The 13,081-nt window shown below is 36.9% G+C and overlaps 1 protein-coding gene across 1 annotated transcript; it reads left to right on the forward strand.

Annotated features, from left to right (window-relative positions):
• The first annotated feature begins 2,233 nt into the window (after positions 1 to 2,233).
• Positions 2,234 to 7,759, forward strand: LOC122083314 (nodulation protein H-like). The gene is made up of 6 exons (XM_042651071.1): positions 2,234 to 2,377; positions 2,851 to 3,086; positions 3,182 to 3,440; positions 6,703 to 6,882; positions 6,979 to 7,134; positions 7,253 to 7,759. Exons 1-6 carry the CDS (start codon positions 2,348 to 2,350, stop codon positions 7,424 to 7,426), a joined length of 1,035 nt encoding a protein of 344 aa, XP_042507005.1. The 5' UTR covers positions 2,234 to 2,347; the 3' UTR covers positions 7,427 to 7,759.
• Positions 7,760 to 13,081: the final 5,322 nt, after the last annotated feature.

Below are 13,081 nucleotides of genomic sequence, written 5' to 3' on the forward strand. Positions count from 1 at the left end.
TTTCCTTGAAAATAGCTAAAATTTGATACAAATTCCTTTACCAAACTCCCTAATTCCAAAATAATGGCCTAACAAAAATCCTAGGGAAAGAAAAAAAAAAAATTAATGATAAAGGGAAAATTTTCTATCCATGAGAGGCTTTGCACCGTAAATTCAGAGGTGTGCAATGACCATTGTGTTCCTACTTAGGATCCGTTCCTATGTGTCAACATTGGACATCTTATAGAAAAAAATATGGGAAGAAGAACCATGTCAGTTTGATGTAGGAAATACCTAGACTGTGTAGGATATAAAAAGACAATATTGCCCCCTTGACGTGTACTGAATATGCTTTCACATGTCCTCCCATTAGTTTGACTGTTAAGTGTTTCTTACGTCAGATCGACACGGCTCACTTCCCATATAAGGTTTTCATGTTTATTTATTTATTACTATTATTTTTTATAATATTAGGTTGTCAACTTTAGAAAACATTAAAACATGGTAAGCAAAACTGAGACTCTTCACATCACATCATAGCCTTTTAGTTGTGTTTATGGTTTCTTCGTTCCTAACGGAAAGAACGAAATGAGAGGGGGATTAGGCAGGGGAGAAAATAACGGAATAACGTTTCTAGTGTCAAGATTGAAACTGATCGATAAACTAGTTACGGTATCAAGATTGAAATCGATTAGGTACGGGTCCGGTCAATTTCAGTTTTTTATTTTTTATTAGTTTCTCTTATCACTCCTTGTTGATTATCAATCAATACATATAAATCAACATTATTAATAGGTATATATACTTCAATTAACACACTTTAAATAAAGTTCTTATAAATCTATGTACGTCATATATCTTGATTTTAAGTGCATTTTTTAAATACAACCAATACAATATTTGGTCTTATATATATATATATATATATATGTTAGTCCAATCTCGGTTTTTTGATTTGGTTCGGTGGGTTTTTTTGGTCCGACCACAAAATTGACTTCAAAAATATGAAAAAAGTTTTTTGTGGGGAAATGGGATTAGTATCCTCTGCAACAACCTTGTGATGGTTTTGTATCACTCTCTCATCTCCCTCCTCAATGGTACCTAAGGTTCTACCTAGGATTCAAATCCGGAGGAGTGTGTCCCTTGCATTCGAAATCGGATTCTCTCTAGTGCCACTGAAGCCCGACGTATATCAACGGTTGGGAAGACCTGGGCACTCAGCCCAACACACGAGTGTGTACCCCCAAGTCCTCCAATCCATTGGATATGAGCTGGGCTTCCAGTGGCACTCGAGAGAATCAAAATCCCTTACACCTATAGTCATGAAAGTATGAAATGCCCAGCTCTCCCCATGCTAAATGGAAAATACTTCCATGTGTTCCCATCGATCCTCATGTAAAGACATAATTGCACTCCCCACAAGAAACACTTCCACCCTGAATATGCATAGAACATCAATAGAGTAATAATAAAGGGTAAAGGCCTAAGGGGTAATACAGCTTTTGAGATGACAGTTTCTAAATTTGTTTTATCAACACTATAGACTCGGATGAAACCGCGTAGGATTAGGGGTTAGCTCCAAAGACTTCCCAAAAATCTCTAATGAATCATACTATAATTAGTTTCTTAATTAATTAAAAAAAATTAACGTGTAATAGTGCCACATCATCAGCTAAGAAAGAAAAAAATAAGGTAGAAATTTCTTCTATTTTATTTCTTTGTTTGGTTGGATTTTTTGTTTATGGAGAGAAACTTCCATTAATAAGCGTGCTTAATAACCATCATCTTACCCTAATTAAAAATTATAATAAGTGTGACCATACCGTAATTAAGTTTAGATAAATAGTACCACAAAAGACTCTGAGACGAGTTAATTAAAGAGCTAATTACACTGGTTTAAAAATTTATTAAAGATTTTCACCAAAAAAAAATTTATTAAAGAAATAAGACGGATTTTTGAACAATTTCGGATAAATAAACGGCTAAAACGAGAAAAAAAAAACAGTCAAGTCTAGCTTAGCTGGTGTGAAGAATCGGATTACGAATTGTGGTGCTTACGCCGACCGATCAAACACAGAGGCCAGAGACAACCGATACAGAGCTGAGAACTCAGAAGAAGAAGACGAAGAAGAGTACTCTGCTACAGAGAGAGAGAGAGAGAGAGAGAGAGAGAGAATCTAAGAGGGGAGGAGGAGGAGCGTGCAGGTTTTTTGATGTGGTTCTTCATGAAGAAGCTCGAAGAGCTTCCTTACTCTCTGAAGCATTTTAAGTCTGAGGAGAAATAGAAGTTTGGGAGAGAGGAGAAAAGGGGGAGGAAAGAGGAATCTGGGCTGTCAATGCCCTTTTGTTTTCTTCCTTTTTGAAAAGGATGGCCGAAGATCTTTGTTTCTTCAGCAAGGTGTGTTGATTGTCTCCATAGTTCATACTCCTCGTCTTCCTTGTCTTCTTTTTTTTCCCCCCTTTTATTTACCTTTTGTCTCGTCTCTGATTCAGGTTTCCGCCTCAAAACTCGAGTTTCTGGGTGGCTTTTTATTTTATGAAATTTTTTTTTTTCGTCAAAGTTTTCTCTTTGGGGTCTTTCTCTGCATGATTAAATGATGGGTTCACATGGACATGGATGATTTCATGGGAGAGTTCTAAGATCATTTTGATGAAATTTAAAGTTCTTGAATAATGCTATCCTGATCTCTCTCTATCTCTGATTTGCAATTTTTTTTTTCTTTGGTAACATTGCATTGGGTTTTCCTTTGCTAAATGTTCAAAAAGAATGGAAGATTTCCCTTTTTTCGGATGGAAATTTAAATGTTTTTTAATCTGATTCTGGTCTTAAATCATCCCCTAACTAGCATCTGGATAATTTCTTCATCACAGGACACCCTCGTCATAAAGCCCCCTAAGAAGTCTCCATTGGTATTGAGGACGGTTGTGTTATTGTTCTCTATGGTCTGTGGTGTTTATATTTGCTCAATTTGTATAAAACAGATAAGAACACACACAAAGGCCAGATTCCTAAGTTTTGAAGGGGTTCAAAGGCCTTGCAGTGTCTTGAATGTTGATCCACAGGAGATTCATTATGTGCACTATCCCATACCCAACACCTATGACAGGTAATTCAGACATTCCAACAGTTGGGTTCAAATCCTAGTCCAGAATTATAAAAGTTACATTGCTCAATATGAAATATTGTTTGATGCATTAACAGGGCTGAATGTGCATGCAATCCTGTAAGATTCTTTGCCATCTTATCGATGCAGAGATCTGGTAGTGGATGGTTTGAGACATTGTTAAATAGTCATATCAATGTAAGCTCGAATGGGGAAATTTTCTCTGTGAAACAAAGAAGAGCCAACACTTCAGCAATAGTGGAGACGCTGGATAAAGTTTACAACTTGGACTGGTTAACCAGTGCTTCCAAGAATGAGTGCTCAGCTGCGGTTGGCTTCAAGTGGATGCTTAATCAGGTTGGTCATATCTTTGATGTCAACCTATAATTCTGATATACATGTCATCTCCCCCTCAATAAATCTTTCATTTTTTTTTCTTTTCTTCTTTTTTCATTTTTCTATCTCATTTCCCTTACCTCGTTTTGCATCTCTTGATTCCGCTACTTTGCTTTGCATGGATCCATGTAGCCAACCCCCATTAAGTTGGGATAGGGCTGAATTTGTTGTTGTTGTTGTTGTATAAAGGTTATGCCATCTTGATTTCTAGAGAAGAAACAAACAACTATTACATGGATATTGAAAAATTTGTGAATAATAGCTCACCACAATGATCATTCCAATTCTAGGTAATCTGAGTAGGCATGGCGACTTTAATGCTGCTTCATGATGGGATCCAAATTAAGAATGCCCCATCCGATAACTCTGATTTTATGCTTCCGTGGCCCTCCCTACCCCCTCTCTCTTTTTGTAAATTTTGAAGTCCATGTGAACACAAATGAAAATTCCTGCTTGTTGCTTTCTTGCATTAGTAAAATGGGTATAGCTTGGTTGGGCATCACTGGATAATCCTCCAGTGCCTTTTGCCATGATTAAACCTTAAACAGATGGTGGAATTTCCACACTTCCAGTCAGTGATGGATGAAATAGCCACAAGCACACCCATATTCGGTGCCCAATCATCTACTCTCACCTGTTTACCTCCACCCCATTTCATTATATAGTTCTCTCTCTTGTTGAGGTGCCATTAAGTTGTATGGGTTGAACCGCCAACTTCGTATGGTTATACTTCTATACTTGAAGATTGTGAGTTTGCATTGTGATATTGGACTATCCAATGACTAATAATCAGGACCTTAATTGGAATCTATGATAGAATGGAGTAGATTGTTATACATTAACTCAAATAGAAGGCATTGATAGGGATGGTATTTTCTTTTGGTTCCTTGGAAAGACTTTTAGGATCCTTAGAGAGCGTGGCTTATATTTGATATAAGCTTTAATGGATGGATTGACATTTTGTTTACAACAGTGGTTACATGGTAGATGAGGTTCACCCTTGTTGATCTTCTTTTTAATCAAGGGAAAGAAAGGTATAACATGTAAGTTAAGAAGTCCATCTGTGTATCAAGTGGGGAGTAAGTTATTGTTTGCTAAAGACATTATTGTTTGCTAAAGTTATTTGATGCATATTTCATAAGATCAGTAGGGACAAGTCCTTATGTTCTGTATTTCTACAAAATATTTAAAACACTCTTGTAGATGGTTTCTTGCAATATACACTTCAAATGTTGTTGTCTATGGTTATTATTATGGAAAGAAGGACATAAGTATAATTACACGGAAGCATTTCTTGGTTAGAATATATAAACAAATGATGAAGATATTTAATGTTTGCATACTGTTATGGCTTAGTGGGCAAGCTTGTGGCGCAACGGTTAAGTTGTGCTATTATAACATGTTCGTCACAAGTTCAAAACTTGGAAACAGCCTCTCCTGTGAAACAGGGGGTAAGGCTGCGTACATTTTCCCCCTCCCAGACCCTGCAGTAGTCGGAGCCTCGTGCATTGGGCTGCTCTTTTTTCCTTTCGTATTGTTTTGGCTTCTTGATGGCATAATGTGAAAGACAAAAGTAGAAATTTGGGGGTCAGAATGGTGACCATTGGAAAACTCACAAGCTTTTGGTTTTAGGTTCAAGCCCCAATGAACAGAACAGATGCTTTTATTTTGATTTATTGTGGTCTGAAGAAGATGGGGTCAAGATCTTGTTAATGATGTTGAAAAGGTCACGATTCATGTCAAAATATAGAGCTCCTCTAGTTTTCTTTGGATAAGGATGATCAACTTTCTATATTGGGAGTTTTGCTTACTTTCTGGTAATTTTTTTATTGCGAACAGACTTTGTCAACAACAAAGACAATTTTCCGTTTGTCACTTCACAGGGATAATGCTGAGTATTGCTTATCATTTTTGTCTTGTTGTTTTGGTGGTACAAGCATGAAGAACAATTAACTGAAACTTCTTTTTTGGTAATGCCCATCTCAGGGGTACAGAATTCCTTATCTATGAGCATGTATCTTCTTTTTTTAATAAGACAACTGAGTTTCCACATGCAAATTGGTCGAAATTAATTGATCAATTTACAAGTCTAGCATACACATTAAAATTTTTGAGAATGTAGAATTGTACAGTGCTTCAAATGTGGAAAGTACACCCATTTCCTTAAGCTAAGCTATGTGAAGATAGATGGCTATATGTTTTGGAGGGGAGAAAGCTTTGGTCAATCTGTTAGGGGAACAAAAGGAAGAGCTTCATTGGTAAAACTGAATCATCCTTGACCCATGGGCTTGTTATCTTGAAGTTGGAATGTAGATGGCCCCATCCCAAGCTCACTTAGCCATAAAAATTTTCTCATCCTTATTCTTCCTCCATTAGATCTGGCTTCTCTTTCCTCCAGTGGCATTGGTTCTCCTAATCTCTTAGATGGGGTTATGAGTGCTAGTGTCATACAAATTATCGATGATGATCATAAGTTCCTTATTTTCTGCAGAATACTAGTTGTTCTTTTGCTTTAGCCTGTGATAATCACTTCTTGTCGCCAGCTGTAAAAAAAAATTCTCTGATTTGTTTTGGTTCTGCCAAAGCAATCTTTTCACGGTACTTCAGGTGACAACTTGAAGGCTGGGGATTTAATTTTATATTTGGAGGGAGAGAAGCAGATGTTTCTTCAAGTAGTCTGTAACCTATTTCTGCATCTTTTACTCGTGCTGACAATCTGAACCCTTTTTTTTTTGTGGGGGAAGGAGGGTGGGTAAATTTAATTTTATGAGCGATTGGCATTGCCTGTGATTTTCCTTTTTCGTGCTTGCTTGATTGCAATTTGAAGAAGTTGTGTGTGCAATTTAAACAAATGGTTCAAACCCATGGAGGTATTAGTCCCTAGGTTCTGAGCCTAAACTCTAGAAGTGGGGGTAAGGTTTCTTTTACATGCTTTCTTGATTGCAATTTGTAGAAGTTGTGTGCAATTGTAAGGTTGCTCCATTGTGACCACGTGGTCACGGGTTTGAGTCAAGGAAACAGCTTCTCCGCGAGTGGGGGTAAGGCTGGAGTACATTATAACCCTCCCTAGACCCCACTGTGGGGTGGAGCCTTGTGCACTGGATATGCCCTATTCTGAGTCTAATCTCATATGCATGCATATTATCTTGATGCTATTTACGATTTTTTTTTTTTGGGTAATACACTCACAAAGTTGGCTGTTTTGCCAATGGTTAATCACCAGGGTGTGATGACACATCCCAAAGAAATAGTAGAATATTTTAATCGGAGGGGCGTCTCTGCAATATTTCTCTTTCGGAGAAATCTGCTGCGCAGGATGATATCAGTCGTTGCAAATTCTTACGATCGAGATAATAAGCTGCTAAATGGGACCCACAAGTCTCATGTGCATTCACCACATGAGGTGCTCTCTCTCTCTCTCTCTCTCTCTCTTACTCGCACACACGAACATATATGCCCACATAGCATGATCTTGAATCTGGTTTCTTATTGTTTGCAGGCCAAAATACTAGCAACATATAAGCCTACTATCAACGCCACATTGTTGATTCCCAATCTGAAGCAAGTGGAGGATACAACAGCCAAAGCTTTAGAAAACTTCAAAAGCACTCGCCACACAATTCTTTACTACGAGGACATAATAAAGAACAACACTGTAAGATATCTCCCATCTATTGGATGGACATGGTGGCAATGTTCCATGTTCAGAAAACCAAAAATTTCCCTCGCTGTGTAATGCTATCTGCATCGCTCAAAGTTTTTCTCTCTTGCAGAAGCTGATGGAGGTTCAAGACTTTCTAAGGGTTCCACAGAGGAAGCTTAAGAGCCGTCAGGTGAAAATACACAAAGGGTCTTTATCAGAGCAGGTTGAGAACTGGGATGATGTTCACAAGACACTGAAGGGAACGCGGTATGAGAGCTTCCTCAATGCAGACTATCAAATTTAGTCCTCTTCCACCCGGGTGATGTAAATAACAACACTTCCCTGATCCCTCCAGTCATTTTTTCCCAAGAAAAGCCAGCACTGACCCCTCACCCCTTCATCCGTTCAACCAGCCAGTTGAAAATTTTGGATCCAGCACAGGCTTGAAGTTAGTGATTTATTTTCTTTTTTTGTTTAATTTACTCCTGAGCCCGTTTGACACTCCAATTGGAGATTTTTTTGTTGGTTTTTTTTTTTTCTTTCTTTTGGGATCGTTGACAGACATCATCTGATTATCATGTATATTTACTGTGAAAATCAATGTGAGTGTATCAGGATCTCACTGTGCATTGTTTCATTTGGGTTCCACACTGTTCTTTGTTTCGTTGAGTTACAGATAGCAGCTGAGTATCAGTTCCTTTTAGACTACCAAGCAATTTCAAAGCTACTCATTGTTAGGGCTGGCAATTTCATACAAGGCCCAAACCAAGCCAGCTATCTGGTTTTGGCCCAGATCTGAGCACCATCTGAGAACATTACTAGGTGGACCTAGTTTTCTGAAGGCCACGGTGAATGAGAATCTCTTCACTGCAGGGCCTTTAGATGCACACAAGGGGATATTCTGAGGGTATTTTGGAAAGGTACTAAAATCCTATAAGGGTTTGTGAACCCTAGAATTGGTGGCCTTTGTTTTGGGCTTCAAACCTCAAAACAGTTTTTATTTAATTTAGACTAGGTTTTGCATTTACACCGGCCAGCTTGTATTAAGCAGATGATAGAATGCAAGGAAACTGCCCTAAAGCCTCATCCCTAGATCACCTTTACGGCTCTACGACCCTACGTTCAGGATCCAAGCAGACCTGAATCTAGGGCAGTTGCTTCCATTTGTGCAGTGGCCAGGAGGGCTTCATATGAAAGTCTCCTCGGAAGTGCCCAGCCATTGCAACAGGTAGTAATGATTATTTATTTATTTATTTCTTTATGTGATATTAGGTCAAGAAGATTAAAGGAAAGGGTCCAACTTCTTGTCACTAAGGTGGTGAACTAGGAAGTTGAAACCTTCTTTTAATTGTCTCTTGTTTGTTCTCGAGAGTTATTTAACGAAGGGTAAATTTTTTTTTTCTTAAGAGTTGAAAATTATTTAATATCATATTTAATGTAGTATTGATGTGAAACTAAAATTTACCCTCATTGAAAAAAATAAGTGATCTTAGAAAGGCAAACAATGAGGTTACAATTTCTTAATTCACCACTTTATTTATAATGAGATTTTAACACTTAATTATTCTCTGACCAAGCTGTACAGAGGAGTGCATCAATGAGGTGTGAGAAGGAGAAAGAGAGACACTGAGATACTAGCGTGCCCTACCCCCGTGGCTCAGAGAACCTTTTCCCATTATTTATTATTATGATCATCAATTATGATAACATGTGTTGCATGATCCAACATCTAAAGTAACCATGTGATGTATATGTTTGAATGTATTTATCCATCAAACCCAAATTAAGCATATTAATTTGAATTATCATTTTATGTGCGGTACGATGTCTTAAGGTTATATCTTCAAGTGTCCACAACTAGGAACAGTATTAGGCATATTGTTCATAAGATTATCACATTGTATATTTCTCAAAATGTAATTCAAGAATATAGATATGAGCATTCATATTGCTTGTAGTTAAACATGATCATTACGAGAATCTTGTATGAATCACAATCAATTGTTTATGTAACAAGGCTTTCTGATAGTTTTTTTTTTGTCTGCAAACCTAAGAAGTCCAGGTCACTATATGTATACTTTGTGCATCTTGGTGTGCTAATGATTAATGCCTACATTGGATATATATTGGTAAGTGGGATTCATAATGTATATATGTGAGTGGTAGAGATACTCAACATTGAACCCTCTTCCCGATAAGAGAGAATATATTGTATATATTTATTTAAACCTACATTGCATGTTCCACAATGCTACATTTGTGGTTTTATGTGTGAACAAATGATGAGAATTGTGACAATTTTTCCTATATTCATAACATAATATATGAATTAGAGCTATGACAAATTTATCTTGAATTGATTGGCTGCTATAATGTAAATATTGGGAGAACTCAACCCTATAAATCGGCTTATAAGATGAGGGAACCTAAGACCATATCAACCCACAACAAAGTATTTTTGTAATTGATGTGTTATTAGCCCCTCATATGATGGATATGAGATTCTAACATATTAATACGGTTTCAAACTAATGGTCACAACTTCCCACTTTGAAATAGGTAGCCCTTTTTAAGTAATTCCATTTTTCTCTTGGGTCTCTACCTGACGGTAAGTAGCAATTTTCTAGTGGCTATACTAAGGCACCATATAACCCTCTTCGCGCAATGGTTGCAACCAATGATCAATTGCTTTGATACCACTGGTATGAACCTTGGGACCTAGCTATGTCAAGTATAAAGGTCAAATGAGTAAATGAGAATAACATAAAAAATAAATTTGAACTTGACATTTCCTTTTCAAATTATATATTTATCATCTATAGCTTTGAGAAGTGGAATAAAGAAGCAGCGATTTAAAAGGTCTCTCAAAACGTATTAAGTTTTTCAGTCATGTTAATCCAAGCTATCTTGACTGCTCGAGATCTAGGAGAGTACGTAAGCTACCAAAAATGCCAGTTTTGAGTTGAGTATGTACAGGAAGGTCGGACTCCAAGTTGTGCCAAAGAGAAAAGGTGAATAACAAATGAACATGTCTATTTCCTTTTAGTTTTTCCTTTTTTGTTTACAATCGTAGAGTTGGTTCTCCACATCCAGTGCTGCATTTGTTAGGGATGAATTTTCCTCTGTAATTGCATTGATGAGGGCATAATCTATGGAGAATTGTGATTAAAATGAAGAGGTAAAGATTGAACAATTTGTTATTGTATATTGAATTAAAATGTTATCACTCTATGTTTATTGGAATTGCAATTATGTTCTAATCTGGATTTTTCTTAACTATTTCAGATTGTTAGATGAATCTTTAGCTCAAAATGGAAGAGCACTTGAGAGTTACCCAGAGGATGACGGTTTGAATCCATCAAGATTCTAATTACCTTAGAAAACTAATGTTTAATCCTAAGCCACATGCTAATGTTTCCCTGTGCACTTGATATGTAACAAAATTGGTTCCTCAAAATACCTATTTTGTCTATATACTTCTCTTGGTGCGTTTGGACTAACATGACAAGTTTTTGATCATGGCATATGGGTCTCCAATCTGTGAAAGCTTCACATCAGAAAATCCAAAGGAAGAAAGCAAGCATGGTTACTAGCCTGTCTTGGTCATAATCTTTGTTGATGTGTATGCCTTCAATTCTTTTCTTGTCACTGTGACCATCCTTAGACCTCCAATGTAACGTACCAACTTTCATCACCCACCCAAAAGAAAAGGAAAAATCTGATTAAATGGGACCTGTAATCAACATGTTAGGATGGGAATGGAACTGAGTCAACCATGTGTAAGGCAACAACAGTGGAAATTAAAATTAATAATTGAGAACAAAGTCCATGTTAGTCCAAATTTTATATTCCTACCATTAAAGAGGCAGGAAGGGGTACCAAAGATAAAACCATCTAGAGAAGAAATTAAGAGTACCAAAGATATACAATGAAAATGCATAGCACCTCCTCCTTTAGAGGAGGACAAGTATAATAAAAATTTCCATTGAGAATCTTGATCGATTCAAACAATCATATCCTGGGTAATACCTAGGTGCTCTTCCATTTTGAGCTAAAGATCACCTAACAATCTAAAATAATTAGAACAGGATAATAATCTTTGTTGCTCATATGAGCATAATCTTTTCTGATACTAAAACCCACTGTTCTTCTATAACTGTTGTAAAAACCATAAGCCTCCTTCTCTGAATTAAATAATATGACCTTCTGAGACTTAGTATCAACATCTTCACCTACCTCAACTCTATCCATAACTCTGCTGATTTTTCAAGCGATTCAACAGAATTTAAGGTATCAAGTTACGATCCAAATGGGGTTCTCTATGACTAGTGGTAAAGGGAACAAGAAAATAACCCAAAGGCAGCACAGAAAAAGGAGAAAATAAAGTATAGAAGCATCAACCCTACAGGGGTGTCCAAGAAAACAAACATAAACCATAATTCAATACCAAGCAAAAAAATTTTTAGTTCTATCCATCAAGTACATGATAAAATAGCAACCCAAGTGTAGAAGCATTCAACCTTCCATGAAAAAAAAACCCTAGACTACTCAACATAGAGCCTTTGAAGATCCAAAGATCTCAAATTCTTTGAAATTTCAAAGGGATTAGGTTTTGTAACCTCTTCCATCATACATGTTTCTTTGTTTCTCCATTAATATATATGTTTCATCTCTACTTAGCTAGTGACCTTATTTCATAATGTAATGTTACAATTTCAGATGGAATGTTAATACAATGAAACAACTTCCAGACTATATGAAGATATGCTTCTTGGCTCATTGAGATAAGTTTTCCATATGCAACAGGAAGAACAATAAAATCCCAATAATTCCAAATTAAAATGAATCTGTGAATAATTAGTAATTATTTACTCATTGAGATGGGAAAACAGAACCATAACAATTTTGGAGTAAGCTTAATTGTAGGTGTAACTGTAAGCTCCATTGGTAATCTGGATTCAGATATCATGAAGGTGTGGCGATTCTTTTTTTTTCCTTTTTTTTTTTTTTTTTAGGATTTATTAGTATAACAAAATCAATTTCTTCAGAGCTGAAGGCTATTCAGGGTATAGATGTAGCTTTGGATCATGGTTGGATGGATATTATCATAAAAGGGGACTCCAAATCAATGACTGTTGGCTACAGTCTAATTTCAGACTTCAAAGGACCTTGGAGATATCTTCACCTTAGCAAGAAAGCTATAGCTCTTGCTAGAAGGGAAATTTTGCTTTTTATTGTAGGTTGACATCTGCTAATTTTGATGCTGGTCAACTAGCTGGGGTGATGATAGAGAAACAATGTTGCCCTTTCTGATGAATTAGTTTGTACCTCAGATGCTTAGTTATTTATCTTACAAAAATATTATATATTGAAGATATGTTACAACCTGAAATCTTATGGTTAACAGTGCCATAACACTATCATACATTAGGCAAATCAATCCCAAGCAACACTAGAATCCCATCAACACTAGAATCTCATGGAACCCCATAAACAACTAACTAGATTCTTTTCCTCTTAAAGTTCTTGCCTAAACTCTCCATCTACACCTCAAATAACAAAAAAAGAGCTCACAGTGACGAAATCAAGAATCTAAAAACCGGGAGCAAGAAATCAAACTAGCACAAAGAGTTGATCTGTCAGGTCGCTGCTTCGTTGGTCGCTGGTCTCTGGTCTCTGGACTCTGGTCTCTTTGAGGAAGAAATCGAAAACCCTAGAATGTCTCTGATCGCTACTCCGTTGAGGTCGCACGGAGTTGGTCAGTTGTCGCTGGTCGAGGTCTCAGGAAGATGGTCGTTGGTCTCTTTGAGGAAGAAATCGAAAACCCTAAAGGAAAAACACTTAAACTTGGTCGTAACTTGGTCGTCACTTAGTTGAAGAATGGGAAACACTGGATCATGTAGGGATGCAAAACTCTGGTCTGCAGGTGAAATGGGTCAACGGGAAAGGGCACTGCACC

The sequence above is a fragment of the Macadamia integrifolia genome, chromosome 7 (assembly GCF_013358625.1).
Source record: "Macadamia integrifolia cultivar HAES 741 chromosome 7, SCU_Mint_v3, whole genome shotgun sequence".
NCBI lineage: Eukaryota > Viridiplantae > Streptophyta > Magnoliopsida > Proteales > Proteaceae > Macadamia > Macadamia integrifolia.

Bases quoted from the DNA above. Each gene is read 5' to 3' on its own strand.
- LOC122083314 (XM_042651071.1), top strand. From the start codon at position 2,348: ATGGCCGAAGATCTTTGTTTCTTCAGCAAG. The intron at 2,378-2,850 runs GTGTGTTGATTG...TCTTCATCACAG, and splicing joins ATCTTTGTTTCTTCAGCAAG to GACACCCTCGTCATAAAGCC. The intron at 3,087-3,181 runs GTAATTCAGACA...ATGCATTAACAG, and splicing joins ATACCCAACACCTATGACAG to GGCTGAATGTGCATGCAATC.